The following is a 21202-nucleotide window of genomic DNA, read 5'->3' as shown; positions in this document are numbered from 1 at the left end:
CCAAAGGAAAGAGTGAGCAGGAAGACAGAGTTCAGCATCCCATGTCAATGCCAACATAACCAGCTGCCCATCGCTGGTACGGTGCAGTCCAGTCATAGACTTTGAGAGCGTTAGCACTGATTAATAGGATGACAATACTTAGCCTGCTTTCTGCGAGTAGTAATGGTGCACAACAGTAATTGCAAGTAGAAGACAAAGGAAGCACATAAGGCACCTCATAACATGAAGTTAAGTTACGTTTCTTTCCTTTTTAGAAATAAAGTGTTCTATTAATCTGCTAGTGTTATGCACCCGAAGTGTAGTGGTGTGTGTGTGTGTGTGTGTGTGTGTGTGTGTGTGTGCGCGCGCGCGCCCCCTCGCGGGAGGGGGGGGGGGGGCAGTCAAACTGCAGAGAGATACCAATGCTTGACTATAGTTAGTGTGTTGAAGTGGATGTAGATTTCAGAGGATATCTGCGTGGAGAGCTGCGTCACACCAGACTTTGAACTGGAGACCACACCACCATTTGAACTTGAGGTAAAATCCACTTGTGGTACTGGAAAATGAGCCCTTGGTAGTTCACTGCACTGTGCATTTCCTATGCCATGTGTACCAAACACATTTCAGTTTGTATGCATGTCACTTTTTGAACAGCAAAATGGCAGAACAGCTAGTGTATTTGCACGCTGGTCCTCTTGGTATTTAACCAACACACTAGTTTTGACAGGGACGTGTGGTATACACTTTTGCAGTTAATGGCAGTAAAGACTTGCAATAACATGTCCCTATGGCTATAAATCTGTTCAGCAGACATGTTTAACTCTTGTGCGTGTATCACAGACATGTTGAAAAACTTGTACTGGTGGACGCTTGAAAATACACATCAACTATCTCACAAATATCTACTAACAAAGTTTCAAGAAATGATATTATGCAAGAAATCTATGGATATACTGCAGTCTTTATCGGAGTGATAAAGACTGCAGTAAAAAGTTTAGACTACTGTAATTACAGTATGCACAGAGGCATTCAATCAGCAATTCCTCATGTACTTCATACACAGATGGAATGGGAAGAAACATGCGGTACAACGGAAAGTATACTCCGCATGGCAGAATGGGCTGAAGAATATGAATGAAGATGGAAATGTGAGTGCCACTGAGAAGATATGCTAGTCTGTGTTGAGACAGCGTCATGCAAGTATTACTACTTGTGGTGACATGGTTACTTAACATGCAGTAACACTGTAATATGGAAGTCAGTAACAGTGATTTGTGTAATATGTTTTATTTTGTTTTGATTCCAGGAATTTGCAAGTACAAATATATTCCTTAGAATATATAAAACATTTTAGCATCTTGTGCTCCACAGGATGTGTGTATGATAAATACTTTTACATGTAAACAACATCGTGACAGCAATGTGAGTTCACTATGAAGCTCCTCAAACCTCTGTAGCACAGTTCTGACTCAGAGATGACCATTATACTGCTGAAAGAGGATGTCACACACAAAGGGATGCAGATGGTTCACAGCTGTCAGCGTGTCTTGGATTACTACCACAGGTCCCATGGAAGCACAGGACAATTCCTCCCATAGCATAATACTGCTCCCACCAGCCTGCGACCTTGACGCATTGCACATTTCGAGCCATCATTCACCTCGATGACAGTGTTTGTGGAGACGACCGTCGAACTAGTGTAGCAGAAATCTGCTTCACCCATACAGCCAACACATTTACATTGATTGATGATCGAATCTCAATGGTCCCATGCCCACTGCAGTCGTATTGGCGATGTCGTTGGGTCAACATGTGAACACGTAGGGGTTGTCTGCTGTGGAGTTCCACATTTAACAATATATGATGAACAGTGTGTGTGCACCAGCATTGTGCTCCTCCAGTGGAGATGCTACAGATCACCACTATCCTACTTGACAGAGCAGAGAGACCTCCAAACCCCATATTCTGTCAAGAGTTGTGTCTGTTCAACCATTTAGCACCTAGTGGTAGTTTCACTGTCCTCCTACTCTTTCTGTAGATGCTTACAAAAGTAGCACATGAACATTCAACCAGCTTCACCACTTACGAGATACTCGTTCACAGGCTCTGCATAATAATAATAATCCGCCCTTTGTCAAAGTTGCTTATCTCAATGGATTTCCCCATTTGCAGCCCATATCTTCACTAAGGTGATCCCCCGTGTCTGCTCCACTTACATGCTTTTGTTACTGTGTCATGTGCCCACAGCGCCACCATGTGGAATCCAACATCACAGTGGGCAGTGGTCATAATGATTTGGCTGATCAGTGTATAAAGTAATGTTGTTTATGGTAATGAGAGAAGGTGAAGCCTCGTGCCACACTTGCCCATTTCCATGAGACACTGTGAAGAAATGTGAAATTTAACCCAAGACATAGGTGTTAAATATGGTGATCAGGAGGTTTACACCACCACCATTTCTACCAATGCCAACTAGATACTAGAAGATTTTTTTCACCACCAGGATTCAAACCAATAAACTATGACTCAACGGCCACCCACCAAGGATAATTTCTCGTTTTACATAAAACCCCATATAAGTGTGGCCCGAGAATCTGCACTGAGGAACTAATTAGTAACTACAGAAAAAAAGCAACAGCAATTTTGATGCACTAAGCAATGCTTTTTTTACAGTATTATAAAACCAGTTTTTTACTCTGCAGTCTATACTGTATTTTACAGCTTTCAGTTTCTAACTTTGTTCGTAGCTCTATCGAATGAACATTTTAAATCTATGTATTCTAGAAGTCAACTTATTTCAGGTCACATTTCTCTGAAACAACCATTACTCACACAGCCAGATCACAAAATAAAACTAAAATGGTATAAATGCAGACCAACACAGCTGAAAATGATTTGCACATTTTGTAAAATAATTATTTTTATCACAAGACATGTGAACAAACCTCGTATCTAATGCTGTAAGGTAAACTGAGGTACTTACTCCTTTTGACATGCAAACAAGGTTAGAAGATTCTGCTGGAGCAGGGATTTTTCCCTTGGTCGATCCTTCTTGTTCAGCCCTTGCTTCCGACAACTGCCAATGCTCCTTGACAATGGACGCAGGGCAGGTGATTTTTTAACACTGGAAATTACGCCCTGAAAGAAAATGGATATTGGTATAAATAATGGATGCAGACAATACTTTAAAATATGGATCATCAAATATGTTTACATTTCAAACAAACAAAACTTACTCTACTAAGGAGTATGGAAATGGAACATATAGAAACCTTGCTAAAATACGCAAAATAGGAAAGGTAACCACTTACCTACAGAGGATTGGTGGATGGCACACAGGAGCATGTGATAGAAAAAGGTTAACGCTAGTTTTTGAGCTCTTGCTCTTATTTTAGTAGGAGTTTGTGTGAATGTGTGCTCAAAAGCTAGTGTTAACCGTTTCCTATTACGAGTTTCTGTATGCCATTACGTGTTTTTTCATCCAAGAATTTCCAATATTATTTTAACATACATAATTTTGTATAAAAATTTCCCAAAAGAATTCAACAAATTTTTCCCAATCGAGTTAACCATTTTGTACTCAAAGCATGAAGCAACTTATGAAGCTTATCAATTAACTAATATTTCGAGCCACAAAACTGAAAGACTTGCATGTATTAGCCTAGACTGATGCCAGCACATAGTAGCTTTTTTGCTGACTTAACTGCCAGTCAATCCTATGAAAAAGTTCCCCATTACAAAAGTAAGACATTTCATGTTTACATCTTCATGGACACTACCACTACAGTCTGCAAAAATTTAAACAACAACTTATAACTGTTGTGACTCGCCGATCTTTCAAAGTGGCGCCGCACAGTTACGCGTGTCCTCTACATGCGGCGCTGTCTGCCAGTCAAGCAGCAGCAGCGCCACCTAAGTGGCCAGCCAGCCAGTGGCCACTAGACTCGGACTCAGTTTATGTTTTGACTGGTAAAGTGACACACGTCTTACTCTGTTTACTTGATCTGTGACTCATGTATTGCATCGTCCTTGAAATATATTTGTTCAACTTGAAGTTATAACTATAACCTTACAGAATGAGATTTTCACTCTGCAGCAGAGTGTGCACTGATATGAAACTTCCTGGCAGATTAAAACTGTGTGCCCGACCAAGACTCGAACTCGGGACCTTTGCCTTTCGGGGGCAAGTGCTCTACTATCTGAGCTACCGAAGCACGACTCACGCCCGGTCCTCACAACTTTACTTCTGCCAATATCTCGTCTCCTACCTTCCAAACTTTACAGAAGCTCTCCTGCGAACCTTGCAGGAGAACTTCTGTAAAGTTTGGAAGGTAGGAGACGAGATACTGGCAGAAGTAAAGCTGTGAGGGCGTGAGTCGTGCTTCGGTAGCTCAGATGGTAGAGCACTTGCCCGCAAAAGGCAAAGGTCCCGAGTTCGAGTCTCGGTTGGGCACACAGTTTTAATCTGCCAGGAAGTTTCAATAACCTTACACTTATTTTATAACACATAATGTACATATCTGTGAAAACAATCTGGATGTTTGTGTCTCTTAAAAAAATGTGGAACTAGTTGAAATCACCATCCCACAGTCAAGTGAAAATAAAACAGAAGATCCCCATTTAGAATCACTGAATGTTTTTTTGTTTTCCATTCTCATGAAATCACCTGAATAATTGAAAACAGTAATCATATATCGCCTGTTAAATGCTTTGAGGTAGCAGATGGTAAGTTCAAAAGTCACTTGCCAAATCTTTGAAGAGAAAATGATAACAGGGATGGGGATTAGGGCATACTCTTAATAATCTCTGAAAATAATACTTAATACCCTTAACATCTTTAATTCTACAGAGTAAAATTCAAGAAAATAGTGTAGCAGTTCCCGAATGGCATCTCACTTGGTATCTCTGGAGCAGAATATGGAAAAGAACTTTCAAAAGCATATAAATCAGGCATAATGGCCTTGTAAAGCTGTCCTCAACCTGGAGGTTGGCTTCAAAAATACACTGCTTTACACGGTACAGAATTTGTAAGTACTCATCTCCCTTTGATCGCCTGTGTATCTGGGCCCGTAACGCTGCATGTGGTTTCTGAAACATGGTATGGTTTGTTATTTTTCACAATAACAAATCTTTGCCACAGGTGAAACAGTACGGGAGGGGGAGGCTTTTACACACTCACATCTGGCCTTCAGTGAAATACTGATCTACTGGTTAATGATCATAATTTGCAAACCCTTAACCAATACGATTTCTACAGAATGTATACATTATGTAATCAGTGAATCATGTTCAACTAAATGAAACTGTGCAGGGTCTCTTTTTGATTACTGTACTGCAGCACATATGTAAATTGAAAAATAAGAAAGGACAACGCAAGACCTTTTGACTGTGCGACTGGAAGGAAAGAAGGGAGGGAAAAAAATAGGGCTTAATTTTCTGCCAAACTTGAGGTTATTAAGGTTGAAGCATAACCCTCGACTGGAAAAGGATTATTTTGTTGCATTTGATCTAGTAATATGTTCACTGATAGGTTCATTAACAGATGTGTGTGGGAGTGTTGTAACGATTGATACACCACCAGTTTCATAATATAGTCAAGCACACATTACGTAACACTGACTTTCATGTCCTTATGAAGTTGGCTGGCATACAGAATGACAATATTTGGTGAGTCCAAACGCACTCAAGATTAGGAAATACTGATTCATAATTTTAAAAGGAAGAAAGATTACAGCCAAATCACGTCACCGCCATCAAGCACTTTGGAGACTAGTTGCTAGGTCAGTCGAACTAGAATGTATGATGAGATTTAGGGACACTATGGTAAACATAATTCCGGAACATTGGAGGGGGACAGCCCTATTCATTTCGAATATATGTCCATTCTTAACTAATGTCTCACTTAAATTAGTATATTCAAAAGATTTCTACATAGCTTGTGTATATTGTGTAAGAGTATTGTCAGCTAGAAGGATGCCTTCTATAACAGAGAGAAGAGCAACACTGTCTGATACAGCCAGTATTCAAAAATGTCACAATAATGGAAAAGAAGATGTGCATTCATGTACAGGCAAAAGATTCCTTGGTTCTTGCTATATGAACATGTCACAAACCTAACATGGCACACATACAAAAACTCTGAACATGTCACATGGCTACTTGTCAACTTTTTGTTGCTCTGAAGATTGTGATAACTTTTTTGCCCTAAGTTGGCATCAATTTTGATAACAGTTAACCACATCATAACTTGATCACTACACAAGTATGTATAATGGATGTCAGCCTTTCAAGGTCACAGCAGTCTGCCTTTTATGATACATCAATCTATCATTTCTTTTCCTCATGGTGATTAACCCATTAGTTCACAGCATAACATTAATGGTGCACATGACACGACTAGATTTTTACTGATTTTTTTGAACAACAATGAACTTCTATAACCTTGTTATACTTATTTAAGGATTGTTCAACTTTTTTTCTTCTTCATTCCCCTATTAGTCACTGTGAGAATCAGTCCAGTACTGGGAACACTAAAACTAAACTAAGCTAAACTCTGTCTGAAAGGTCTTGGAAGACCCTAACAGTACTGACTGACTGCTGTGGCAACTGAAAACTTAATTTAAAACATTTTCAATACAGCCATGTATTTAGAATATGGTTAGTACGACACTTAAAATACTTTAATCATTCAGGTTCAAAAACAGTGAACAGTTCCTTAATACATCTACAATCACATACCATTTACTTAAATTTATGCAACATTATTTGTACTGCAGGGACAAATCCTGAATTTTCAGTGTTACATAAAAGTGCTTCTAAGAATTAATGAGAACAATTTTTACATGTTCGTCTATTATTCCTACTGCTGTTTAATTGTTTATTCTTCTGCAGCAGGTATTCTGTGAGAATCATATCCCCCAAAACTGCTCCCTTCCACAGAAGAAGGAAATGCAAAAAGAAGAAAGTGCTACTATTCATTCCACCACACACAAGGAACATTATTTGTTCCTGTGTAATTGGCATGACAACTCCTTTGTCAAATTACCTTCCACTAGGAAAGTCGAATGTGCTCAACGACTATGATATGACTTTCAAAATGGTAGAGAGCATCAGTCTGTAGTTGTTTCCATTCTAACTTTATTAAAGCAGATACAGATTTTGGGCCATATTTCAGAGTTGTTATACATGTCCTAGTATGTCTATACCTGTTGTTTGGACTCCTGTCACAGTTCATTAAGGACTAAAGGTTTTAGTAGCCAAAACTTGGATTTGCTTTAATACAGTTAGAACAGAAATGACGTCTGATTGCTGCTCTCTACCACTTTGAAATACAACTAGTGTGAATTAAGTAACTAATTTTAAAAGATATCCTTAGGAGTCAAGGAAACACACTGTTGTTCCCTGACCTTCCATCCTGACGAAATACAACAAAGACATGGGTGGAACTTATTAAATGGATCAAACTGTGAATCAGTTGAGCATAAATAACTGTAATAGTTTCAGTTGATTATTGAATGCCACTGTAGACAATGTCTGGATACTTTACCACAGAAATGGAGATACAATGCCTCGTGTAAATTTTCAAATAGAAATTATGTAGTTACTTATGAAGAGGTATCCTATGCCGCCAAAAGGGCCTAGATAAATCCCGCACTCCAGTACAGTAGCAGGCAAGTTTTGATTAGATGAAATGAAATGTTACACCACAACTTAGTCTGGAGCATTGTACAGCTTGGCACCAATGCAGCAAATTGATGGGATAAGGAGTGAGGTGCTATTATCATGGCGTTTATATAGCGTGAAGTAAGAAGATATATTCAGAGTGCAAGGGTATTTATTCAGCGCACCAGTGCCAAAAACTAGGTCTTCCACCACTTCTCAAAAGCGAAGTTGAGACATTTTCAACTACAACAGGGTATGCACAAAAGCTGAATGGATGAGAAGCCACTACTGCTTCACGGTTGCGAGCAAGCAGGTTACCTTGTTTTGGTTTCTGGGCTAAGATGATGGTGAGAGAAAAACATTAGCTGACCTGGTTAACATAAATAGTACTTGAATTAGACACTCCCTATCAGTGTGCTCAGATGTTCTCAAACAGCATCCAGGTGTGCAAGTGAGGTCAAACTACACGACCAGTGTCAACCTCTAAATTCGAGACAAAGACTGTTCACATTGCAAAGTGATGCAGCTAGTCACCTACTCTGTACTTGGGTTTCAAAAGCTACATGCATCTGCCAGAGCAGAAGGTTGTATATGGGCTACCTGGCATCTTCACACAGCTGAATCACCTACTGGATGACTACCTCCCAGACAAGATATGTGTGAGTCTGGAATGGTTGCTGACTGGCCACCCTGTCGCTTCACTCCTTGTGGACCACCTCATCACTGGCCTCAGCCTAAAGCAAACAAATGCCTCCTATGTTGATCATTTTGGGGGTTATGCTATGGACACACCTTTGGTATGACGTCACAGGTGGCAGACTGCTATTCACACCACTCTCCAGATTTTTAAACAGTTTTAGGTTTCAAATACTTTTTTAATAATTGGTTTTGGTAATACTTACTCTAAAAGTAATTAGAAGTGGACTTATATTCACATTGGATTATCTTGTACCATTACAGCTTTGAGAAGGGTGTTATATGTGAGTGTGTTTATCAGTATGTCATATCCTTCATTTCAATTATTGCTTCACAGCCTGTGCCATATTGATCCTTCCCACCAACATCAGCTTTTCTGAATTCAGCAGGTGGGAACTTTCCCTGCACTACATCCTACATTCCCATAACCCTCCTGGCCTCAGCCTTCGTTAGTCACTGTCCTCACCCATACATCCCCTTCCCTGTTCCCATTCCAACACTACAGAGCCGTCATTCCATCACTACACCCAGTCTATTAATTTATCTCCTTTTCCGCAACTTCCCCCTCCCCATTCCAGCCTTCTCCTTACCCCTACCCAGTTGCCATTCCCATCATGTCCTGGTTCTGCTGCTCACAGTGAGGTTTCAGTTGCCTGAGACTGCAGCCGTGTGTGTGAGCTGCAATTGCACGTGTGTGTGTGTGTGTGTGTGTGTGTGTGTGTGAGAGAGAGAGAGAGAGAGAGAGAGAGAGAGAGAGAGAGAGAGTGTGTGTGTGTGTGTGTGTGTGTGTGTGTGGGGGGGGGGGGGGGGGGGGGGGGCAAGTATGCTCGCACGCGTGTCTCTGCCTTTTGTTGACGAAGGCCTTAACGGCTGAAAGCTATAATTGTGTGAGACTTTTCATTGTGCCTATCTGCAACTCAGCATCTCGGCTATATGGCGAGTAGAAACTTTCCTTCTCATAATATTGTTACATTCCATCCTGGATTTTCCATTGTTTGATTTTTGCGATTAAAAGCAAAGGAGTCGTAACTTAAGAGTTAGCTACAGGAGTTCCATAAATTCAACAATTTCTGTGTATGAAATTTTCTTGGGTTTTATAAGGTTCTTTTGTATTACTGTTACAGCTTCTTGTACGGGTATGTTTGAGTAAAGATCGGTGATATCAAGTGATGTAAACTGAGCATCTTGAGGAGCTTTCTGGTTCTTAGTTCTTTAGCTAGTATCATGCAGTTTTTTTAATGGAATATATTCCTTCATATGTATAATTTTTTCATCACTATGTTATTTAGTTTTTGTGACAGTTTGTGTGCTGGGCTATTTGTAGAGTTCACCATGGGATGTATAGAATTTTATGTCTTTTTATGTCTGTGGCAAATTGTCAAGTACTCGTTGTTGACAATGTCTTAGATGTGCTTGCTTATGCTGTCATAAACTGTGGGTTCCATGTTGTTTCCTGCTCCTATCTGCATGTTAAAAGCTTTCTGTTTAGTAACTCCTCCTCCTTGTGTGACTGCCTTATGTCAGTTTTTAACCAGAGTTTTTCTGCATTAGGCTTTATAAGTTTTGCTACGCTGCTGCTAGAACACATTTTCAGAGCACTGGAGATATATTCACATTAAAGAAAAAATGAAGATAAAATATTAAATGAAAAACTTGAAAGTGTATCAGTGAATTTCTTCAAATATTTTGATAGTATACTTAAATAAAAATAGTAACACATAGAAATAAGCACAATTGTAAAATCGATATAAGTAAATTATTATTTAACTTGTTAAGATAAATAATCACTGTACAAAAGCATATCATACTCTACGAAGACCTATAATGTTATCTGTCGACTATTTGTAGGAACATCTCCGTAACTGTCTTGTTTTTATTTTTATTTTTTTAAATGCAAGATATTTTCGATGTTTGAAGTGTACAGCAAGTTATATGTGATGTTTAGTGTGAGTGAGACTCCATACAAATAGACCGTAAGAAAACTGTTAAGTACAAATTCTTCACAAAAAGATTGACAACCAATGAAAAATTTCATGTTTCTTATATATTGCAGTAAAGTCAATGAAATGAAGCAGATCCCCCACATATCAACAACATCACACTGAAATGGCATAAAAAAAAAATTATATAAAAAAATAAAAAAAACCGCTCTTGATTCTCTCTCCATATGATCACCCCCATCCCAATACGATGTTGCTGGCTCTTATCCCCGCAGTATTTCTTTTCAGTTAGTAAGTAATGTGTGTACCAGGTTTAGCTGATATGCTCTAGGGGTTTAGTAGTAGTTTTTTACTCATGGCTTTGCCTGGATAAACATTACATATTATACATATATTTCATTTATTTCACACATATTTCACCTGTATCTCTAGCAACCCCCCCCCCCCCCCCCCCCCATGAACCATGGACCTTGCCGTTGGTGGGGAGGCTTGCCTGCCTCAGCGATACAGATGGCCGTACCGTAGGTGCAACCACAACGGAGGGGTATCTGTTGAGAGGCCAGACAAACATGTGGTTCCTGAAGAGGGGCAGCAGCCTTTTCAGTAGTTGCAGGGGCAACAGTCTGGATGATTGACTGATCTGGCCTTGTAACATTAACCAAAACGGCCTTGCTGTGCTGGTACTGCGAACGGCTGAAAGCCAGGGGAAACTACAGCCGTAATTTTTCCCGAGGACATGCAGCTTTACTGTATGATTAAATGGTGATGGCGTCCTCTTGGGTAAAATATTCCGGAGGTAAAATAGTCCCCCATTCGGATCTCCAGGCAGGGACTACTCAGGAGGACGTCGTTATCAGGAGAAAGAAAACTGGCGTTCTACGGATCGGAGCGTGGAATGTCAGATCCCTTAATCGGGCAGGTAGTTTAGAAAATTTAAAAAGGGAAATGGATAGGTTAAAGTTAGATACAGTGGGAATTAGTGAAGTTCGGTGGCAGGAGGAACAAGACTTTTGGCCAGGTGATTACAGGGTTATAAATACAAAATCAAATAGGGGTAATGAAGGAGTAGGTTTAATAATGAATAAAAAAATAGGAGTGCGGGTTAGCTACACCAAACAGCATAGTGAACGCATTATTGTGGCCAAGATAGACACAAAGCCCATGCCTACTACAGTAGTACCAGTTTATATGTCAACTAGCTCTGCAGATGATGAAATAGATGAAATGTATGACGAGATAAAAGAAATTATTCAGGTAGTGAAGGGAGACGAAAATTTAATAGTCATGGGTGACTGGAATTCGTCAGTAGGAAAAGGGAGAGAAGGAAACATAGTAGGTGAATACGGATTGGGGGGAAGGAATGAAAGAGGAAGCCGCCTTGTAGAATTTTGCACAGAGCATAACTTAATCATAGCTAACACTTGGTTCAAGAATCATAAAAGAAGGTTTTATACCTGGAAGAATCCTGGAGATACTAAAAGGTATCAGATAGATTATATAATGGTAAGACAGAGATTTAGGAACCAGGTTTTAAAATGTAAGACATTTCCAGGGGCAGATGTGGATTCTGACCACAATCTATTGGTTATGAACTGCAGATTGAAACTGAAGAAACTGCAAAAAGGTGGGAATTTAAGGAGATGGGACCTGGATAAACTGAAAGAACCAGAGGTTGTAGAGAGTTTCAGGGAGAGCATAAGGGAACAATTGACAGGAATGGGGGAAAGAAATACAGTAGAAGAAGAATGGGTAGCTCTGAGGGATGAAGTAGTGAAGGCAGCAGAGGATCAAGTAGGTAAAAAGACGAGGGCTAATAGAAATCCTTGGGTAACAGAAGAAATATTGAATTTAATTGATGAAAGGAGAAAATATAAAAATGCAGTAAATGAAGCAGGCAAAAAGGAATACAAACGTCTCAAAAATGAGATCGACAGGAAGTGCAAAATGGCTAAGCACGGATGGCTAGAGGACAAATGTAAGGATGTAGAGGCTTTTCTCACTAGGGGTAAGATAGATACTGCCTACAGGAAAATTAAAGACACCTTTGGAGAGAAGAGAACCACTTGTATGAATATCAAGAGCTCAGATGGCAACCCAGTTCTAAGCAAAGAAGGGAAGGCAGAAAGGTGGAAGGAGTATATAGAGGGTTTATACAAGGGCGATGTACTTGAGGACAATATTATGGAAATGGAAGAGGATGTAGATGAAGATGAAATGGGAGATAAGATACTGCGTGAAGAGTTTGACAGAGCACTGAAAGACCAGAGTCGAAACAAGGCCCCGGGAGTAGACAACATTCCATTAGAACTACTGATGGCCCCGGGAGAGCCAGTCATGACAAAACTCTACCATCTGGTGAGCACGATGTATGAGACAGGCGAAATACCCTCAGACTTCAAGAACAATATAATAATTCCAATCCCAAAGAAAGCAGGTGTTGACAGATGTGAAAATTACCGAACTATCAGTTTAATAAGTCACAGCTGCAAAATACTAACGCGAATTCTTTACAGACGAATGGAAAAACTGGTAGAAGCCCACCTCGGGGAAGATCAGTTTGGATTCTGTAGAAATGTTGGAACACGTGAGGCAATACTGACCTTACGACTTATCTTAGAAGAAAGATTAAGGAAAGGCAAACCTACGTTTCTAGCATTTGTAGACTTAGAGAAAGCTTTTGACAATGTTAACTGGAATACTCTCTTTCAAATTCTGAAGGTGGCAGGGGTAAAATACAGGGAGCGAAAGGCTATTTACAATTTTTACAGAAACCAGATGGCAGTTATAAGAGTGGACGGGCATGAAAGGGAAGCAGTGGTTGGGAAAGGAGTGAGACAGGGTTGTAGCCTCTCCCCGATGTTATTCAATCTGTATATTGAGCAAGCAGTAAAGGAAACAAAAGAAAAATTCGGAGTAGCTATTAAAATTCATGGAGAAGAAGTAAAAACTTTGAGGTTCGCCGATGACATTGTAATTCTGTCAGAGACAGCAAAGGACTTGGAAGAGCAGTTGAGCGGAATGGACAGTGTCTTGAAAGGAGGATGTAAGATGAACATCAACAAAAGCAAAACGAGAATAATGGACTGTAGTCAAATTAAGTCGGGTGATGCTGAGGGAATTAGATTAGGAAATGAGACACTTAAAGTAGTAAAGGAGTTTTGCTATTTGGGGAGCAAAATAACTGATGATGGTCGAAGTAGAGAGGATATAAAATGTAGACTGGCAATGGCAAAGAAAGCGTTTCTCAAGAAGAGAAATTTGTTAACATCGAGTATAGACTTAAGTGTTAGGAAGTCCTTTCTGAAAGTATTTGTATGGAGTGTAGCCATGTATGGAAGTGAAACATGGACGATAACTAGTTTGGACAAGAAGAGAATAGAAGCTTTCGAAATGTGGTGCTACAGAAGAATGCTGAAGATAAGGTGGGTAGATCACATAACTAATGAGGAGGTATTGAATAGAATTGGGGAGAAGAAGAGTTTGTGGCACAACTTGACTAGAAGAAGGGATCGGTTGGTAGGACATGTTTTGAGGCATCAAGGGATCACAAATTTAGCATTGAAGGGCACCGTGGAAGGTAAAAATCGTAGAGGGAGACCAAGAGATGAATACACTAAGCAGGTTCAGAAGGATGTAGGTTGCAGTAGGTACTGGGAGATGAAGAAGCTTGCACAGGATAGAGTAGCATGGAGAGCTGCATCAAACCAGTCTCAGGACTGAAGACCACAACAACAACATCTCTAGCAAATTTCACCCTGCAGTTTCATTTTCATGCAGTTCAATGTTCATGACATCATTTCTCCTGAACTGTGTGTCATACAATGATAAAATTTTGCATGTACATCAAGTGGCAAATGTGTCTTCAATACAGTTAGTAGTATAGAAGTAATAAATTAAAACATCATGCATATGTGGTAGTTTTACTGCATGAACAGCAAAACTGTTGTGAGCAATAAACTTCCTTCCTTTCACCATTTCGGGGTGTGAGGGTGGGTGTGAGGGTGGGTGGGGGTGGGGGGTGGGGGGGGGGGGGTGGAGGGGCGTTGGTGGTTTGTCAGTGAGAAAAATTTTCGTAAGGGTTTGAAATTATGTGTAAAGTTCGTTGCAAATTACTAAGTGTTCTCATTCTCAAATATTCCAGGAACAAAGTCTGGGCATTCGTACATCATGGGCTACATTTCTTCTTCATCCCTACCTATGCCACTTTGATATCTAGGTTGTTCTTACCCCATAGCAATTCTTTCCAGACAGTAGCACACACACACACTTTTTTATAATATGTGTGGTTATTGTGTTTTAACTATTTTTGTCACATGAGAAACACAGTTAAATAACATTTAACTTCCAGACAAAAAAAGACTTTCATTTCATGTATAATCATAATGACTGTAAAGCACAATTTAGTCCTTTAGAAACATGCAGAAATTTATATTTCTTCACTAATTTCTCAGCTATTTTCGCTCCTAAATTATTTATTAGTTTTGACCAAACAAGCCCGTAGGTGGAGAAGATTCTCTCAATGGACAAAGCGCTGGGAGGACGAGAAGTGAGACTTTTCATGAAAGCAGTAAGTCCTATTAGTTAGTAAGTTTCATTTTTTTGTTGTTTCCAACTGTGTGTCTTCCACCACTTACTTGGATGTAACTGTGTTACAACTGCATCAGAAAAGAGGGTGGCAGGAAAATAATCAGAATCTACATCTACATGATTACTCTGCTATTCACAATAAACTGCCTGGCAGAGGGTTCAATGAACCACCTTCACGCTGTCTCTTTACTGTTCCACTATCGAACAGTGAAAATTAGCACTTAAATTTTTCTGTGCGAGCCTTGGTTTCTCTTATTTTATCATGATGATCATTTCTCCCTTTGTAGGTGGGTGCCAACAGAATGTTTTCGCAATTAGAGGAGAAAAGGTGACCAAAATTTCATGGGAAGATCCTGTTGCAACGAAAAACGCCTTTGTTTTAATGATTGGCACTCCAATTCATGTATCATGTCTGTGACACTATCTCCCCTATTTCACGATAATACAAAACAAGCTGCCCTTCTTTGAGCTTTTTCGATGTCATCCGTCAGTCCCACCTGATGCAGATCCCACACCACACAGCAATACTCCACAATAGGGTGGACAAGTGTGGTGTAAACAGTCTCTTTAGTAGACCTGTTGCACCTTCTAAGTGTTCTGCCAATGAATCGCAGTCTTTGGTTTGCTCTAGCCACAACATTATCTATTTGGTCGTTCCAATTTAGGTTATTTATAATTGTAATCCCTAAGAATTTAGTTGAATTTACAGCCTTCAGATTTGTGTGACTAATTGCATAATCAAAATTTAGTGGATTTCTTTTAGCACTCATGTGAATAACTTCAAACTATTCTTTATTCAGGGTCAATTGCCACTTTTCGCACCATACAGATATCTTATCTAAATCATTTTCCAATTTGTTTTGGTCATCTGATGACTTTACAAGATGGTAAATGAGTGCATCATCTGCAAACAATCTAAGACAGCTACTTAGATTGCCTCCTATATCGTTAATATAGATCAGGAACAACAGAGGGCCTATAACACTTCCTTGGGGAACACCAGATATTACTTCCATTTTACTCGATGACTTTCCGTCTATTACTATGAACTGTGACCTTTCTGACAGGAAGTTGCAATCCTAAAAGACATAAAACTTGCAATCCACTCTGAATGCATCTCTATCAGACACTTTTTTCTTGTTTGGCAGTTAACTGTCCCTCTGGATCTTGGATCTAGCATATCAGCAAGATAGTGAAATGGTTCTAGTGCTAGTTCCTTGTATTTTTTATTACTTTCTTATGGGGTTCCACATTACGACTTTCTACAAGATTGAACCATGGCTTGACAACTTGTGCAATATTTGTGCAGTCTGACTGAAGAAGGTCCAGGACTCTACAAACCTCTGACAATTGTTTGAGAAGAAGATGAGTGGCATCTTTATCAATTATCTAACATTTCACTTAGGTTAGCAGGGACTTCTTCAAAGTGCTCTGTTACAGTTTCTACATATTAAGAATAAATTAGTTGTAAGACTGAGCTATTTTTTGGAAGAAATTAATTATAAGAATTTAAATTTAACCATTTAATTGTCAACATGAGAAAACCCAAATTAACCCACTGGATTGGGTTTTCCTCAACCCTTGGCCATATATGTGAAAAAGGTATTCCATTTGAATCTAGTGACATGTGAAAGCACTGTACTGAACAGGTCACTGAATATTGTGCAGGGGCTGCTGAATTTAGTGGAATTGCATTTTTAATTATATTTACTTATAGGTCCCATAACTCTGACTTCAGGATGTTTCTGTTCCAAGCTAGAAAGTGTTCTTGGTTCACGTGAAAAAAAGTACCAAAAATTAGTTGTTGGTGACTTTAATATTAATTTTAAAAGTGATTGTGTAAGGAAAAGTAGGAAGAGCCCCTAAATTCACATTATCTGATGCAGGCTGTATTCTCTCCAACCACATTTTTGTTCATTCTTCATTACTATAGGGACAGTCTGTTAGTAAAAGGGTAAATGGCCTTTCAGACTGTGATTCACAAATGTTAATATTAAAAGGAATTTGTGCACATACACGTTAAATATCATAACATATTATTCAGAAAAGTTAATCCAGTGGCAATAGACTTTTTAAACTACATTACACAGCAAAAGTGGAAAAAAGCTTATAGTGCAGATAACATAGAAAATTGTGTAATGCTTTCCTGAACATTTCTCTCTTGCTCTATGAAAACTCCTTTCCGTCAGAATGTTTGAAACACGATACTGGCACTAACAGGCAACCTGGATTTCTGACTAATGTGAAAAGGATATCATGTAGAACAAAATGGGAATTATATCAAAACATTATGGATAGTAACAATCAAGCTGCTGTAGTCCATTACAAACAGTATTGTAAAGTGCTTAAAAAATGTCACAGAACGGCAAAACGCATGTGGTATGCAAATACAGTAATTAATCCTCAGGATAAAATTAAAATCATTTGGGCAGTTACGAAGAAAGTGTTTGGCCAATGGCGCAAGGTCAAAGATACTTAGTAAAAATGTTTTTGTTAGTGATAAGTCAGATATATGCACAGTATTTAACAACCACTTTCTGAATACAGCAGGTGAATTAAACAAAACTTAGTTTCTATGGGGAATGCTTTTCAAGACTTCTATCCGAAATACACCTCCATGATACTGGCAAAGGGAAGATTGTGTCAATAATTAACTCACTGGAAACTAAGAACTCTCATGGATCTGACAGGGTGTCTAGCAGGATAATGAATCACTTCGCTGCATATGTTAGCATAGTACTTACCCATATTTGTAATTCTTCCTTCAGGAATAGGCAGTTTCCTGAATGATTTAAGTACAGAATAGTAAAACTGCTTTATAAAAAAGGAGAAAGGTATAACATAGGCAATTTTAGACCTGTTTCTATGCCATTGGTATTTGCAAAAGTTTTTGAAAAGGTTGCATAGATATGCGTAATTGACCATTTTGGTTCATATAAGTTGCCGTCAAACATACAGTACGTTTTCAGAAGAGGCTTAGCAACTGAAAACACTATATTCTCTTTTCTCGGTGAGGTGATGGATGGATTAATCAAGAAGTTGCAAACGCTAGCCATCTTCTTTGATTTAACTACGGTGTTTGATTGTGTGGTTCACAAAATATTAGTGCATAAGTTGGACCATTATGAAATAAGAGAAGTAGCTCTCATGCTTTAAGAACACACAGGTATTCTCCACAGTAAAAAAAAATACCAGCTATGACATAATGTCTGATTGGGGCATAGTTAAGTAGGAGGTGCCTTCAGGGGTTGGTGCTGGGACCGCTCAGCTTTCAATTAGATAATACTACGCAGAATCCAATCTGCATTTGGATCACACCTCCTTGACTCTTATGCACAGACATGAGGTACTCTGCTGCATCAATCTTCAATAGAGAGCCACAGGAATTACAATACCTTAGCAGTAATGCTTGCACATTCAAGTCTAAACCAAAGAATTTCCTCATGGATCATTCCGTCTATTCTGTCGGGGAGTTCCTAGAAAAATTAAGCTAATTCCTGTGTTACATCATCAATTATGATAATAGATACTCACAACTTTTAATTTGCATAGGATTCCTCTACATTTTATTTTGTTTATGTTAATTTCATGTATTGACCCATTCCATGACCATGGAATTTGCTCTTCAATTTGGTCCTATGGAGCTAGACGTGTAAAACAGAATGACAAATAAAAGTGTCTGTTTTCCCATGCCATATTCTGGTATATAATCTGGTATTCTGCAGCCAAAGGTGAGCAAGCAAACTGGCATGGGCTGCCTTTCATTGACAACAGCATGCAGTCACTTTCAGCAACTGCCGTCCTGCTGGACAGTGGGTGACACTCTATGGACACCGCTGCCCAGTCGGTCCTGCTGACAGTGGCTTGTTAAGTTTCTGTAGTTCACAATGTCATCTTGAGGCTGATGGCCACCACTCCAGCAGTGACCCCACGTCGTACATAACACGAATAAAAGTAAAATTCATTCTGGGATGCTTTACGAGTGGCCTGCCACTCGATTCCAGTCCCACCACCATTCTCAATCCATGTCCTGATGAAGGAAGTGGTGCTTCATCCTGATCTTTGTACAGCCATTTCCTACATCACTGTCGGGCTCACCTCTCAGCCCCAACAATCTAGTGTCAGAAGCGACTACTGCAACGTTGGCTGCTGCCATTTATCAAGAGGATGCATTGGCTGTGATGTCATCACCAGCTCTGGCTTGTGGTTTCAGTGGTACGAGCTTGGTGAGTAGGTTTTACATTTTTGGAGGCCTTTTTATGTTGTTCTTGTATTCGATCATGACAGATAGGGCTGAGGTTTATAGGAATTTGTAGGCACAGTTTGAGAAGCCACAAGAACCTGTGCAATTGTTGACTTTTAGAGGAAATTGTCGAGAGTGCTAATTATGGCCGGTGAGGTGTCAATGTTGTAATTTGGTGGTCACGCTTTTGCTGTGTGTGTGCAGGCATTACAAGCCAGATGTGGGACCTGCTGAAGTTGTGGGCACGAGGCACATTGGTGCTCAGTGTCTCGATGGGCAACAATTTGTCATAAGATTTAATATCATTTTTATGCTACCTCTCTGTCCGACTGTTCCTGGTAGCTGTCCTTGCTTGGCTGTTACGTGGTGTAGTTTAAGAGTGTTCTACTCCTAGACAGAGGTTGTACAAATGCCAGAAACATGAGCAGTGATGAAAAAAGCAGTTGAAACATTCGTGAAACTGATGACTGAACTATCGAAGAATGCCGCATTACAAAGGAGATGGTTACTTTAATGGTAATGAATGCGAATAAGCATAGTGAACTAGCTCGGACGGTACAGGCAAAAGCTTCATGAAGTGTATCTGTTCCTTCTGTGGATCCCACTGTGGCTAGTCTCATGGCTCCTTTTTCAGGTAAACCAACTGAGGATGTGTCAGCCTTTACTGAGAACCTTGAAGCTGCTCCTTTTCTGGGTATTCGGCCAGGCGAGGAACGTTTCCACATGATCAAGTTACAGTTAGCGGGTGAGGCTGAGACATATGTCATGTATCATGAGAGGTTGAATGAGGCGTGCACATTTGAACAACTTAAGAAGGGACTCTATCAGTGTTACCACAAGTGGAATAGTGTGATTCTTCAGGGAACAACTTAATGGGATGTCGCAGATAGGAAACGAGTCAGTGGAAGCATTCTTAGAGAGGATCAGGAAAAATCAATGTACAAACATAAGAGTTAACACAGAATGAGAAGGCGGATAAAACTGAATCTGAAAGAGACAGAACACAGAGCACGAGATGTGTTTTTGAGAGGTCTACCACCCTATATGTTGAATAAGATGAAGAATCCAAAGGAATTGGCTACTGCCATTCAGGTTGCTGGGCAACTAGCAGAAGTAGGCATAGCGACTTGGGTGCAGGATAAATGGAGTGTTTTTCCTCAGAAGTGAAATACTATAGGTGTGTACCACATTCTTAAACAATGCCACCAATTGCAATTCTATTAATGTGATGTGGTGGACATTGGGTGTGAGATTGTCAAACAGAAAGCAAAGTGGACAGCATCACGTAAGGGTTTGTTCACTGCCAATGGGAATTCCTCCAACCTGGGACAGCACTTCCAGCAAAGCATAATGTTACGAATGTATGTGCAGAGGCAGAGTGCTACTTGGTGGGCACGGCAAACAGAATGGTATACAAATGCTTAGTGGACACAGGTACCTAGTCTGGACCCCCTGGATAAGAAGAGACTGAATTCTCCACAATATAGATTATGTGTAGTATAGGTTAATGATGTGGCATCATTGTTGTTCAACTTCTGTACTGCAACAAGAAATTTCTGGGAATATATGGAAGTATTGCTCATGTTGGGACGGGTACTGCACATCTATAGTGCTGAATTATCTGAATAGGCATCAAGCAGAAATTAATCTTTCACAGCACACTAACTAATTTAGTGGGAAATTTTTGTGCCTGGGAATGACTGCCGCAAATGATACATTGTTGCAAGCTTGCCGATCATGAAGGAGCAGCCAAGTAAACTGCACAAACATTCATTGAAGCTCAATTTGCATGATGAAGTACTGATGGGTAAGGGAAAGATACTCTAGGTGAATGTGGGCGATTGTAGATACTGACTTACTGAACAATATGTTACGTGTAATAGAGCCACTGGAACACAATGACCAATTGTAGATTTCACATTGTTTTGTATGTAGCAGTGTGGCACGTGTGCAGCAAGTAAATGGGGATTACGAAGTTTCAGTGAGCGTGGATAATTCTGGCTCTGACAGTGGAGCTGCCAAAGGAATTATTGATTGTCAATTTGGATGCTCTAGATGAGGACAACTTAGGCAGGTCAAGTGGAGACCTTTGCCA

The 21202-nt window shown here is 39.7% G+C and overlaps 1 protein-coding gene across 2 annotated transcripts in view; it reads right to left on the bottom strand.

Annotated features, from left to right (window-relative positions):
- LOC124555309 (exonuclease 1) overlaps positions 1 to 21202 on the bottom strand; it is a 149478-nt gene that overhangs the window by 6377 nt on the left and 121899 nt on the right. For both annotated transcript variants that reach the window (XM_047129183.1, XM_047129184.1), the window contains one exon: positions 2963 to 3117. In XM_047129183.1, the coding sequence (XP_046985139.1) occupies positions 2963 to 3117 (155 nt within the window). The remainder of the gene's footprint in view (positions 1 to 2962; positions 3118 to 21202) is intronic.

This window comes from Schistocerca americana, chromosome X (assembly GCF_021461395.2).
Source record: "Schistocerca americana isolate TAMUIC-IGC-003095 chromosome X, iqSchAmer2.1, whole genome shotgun sequence".
In the NCBI taxonomy this organism is placed as follows: Eukaryota; Metazoa; Arthropoda; class Insecta; order Orthoptera; family Acrididae; genus Schistocerca; species Schistocerca americana.
The sequence above is the reverse complement of the archived record's forward strand: the minus strand, read 5'-3'. Positions and strand labels throughout refer to the sequence as shown.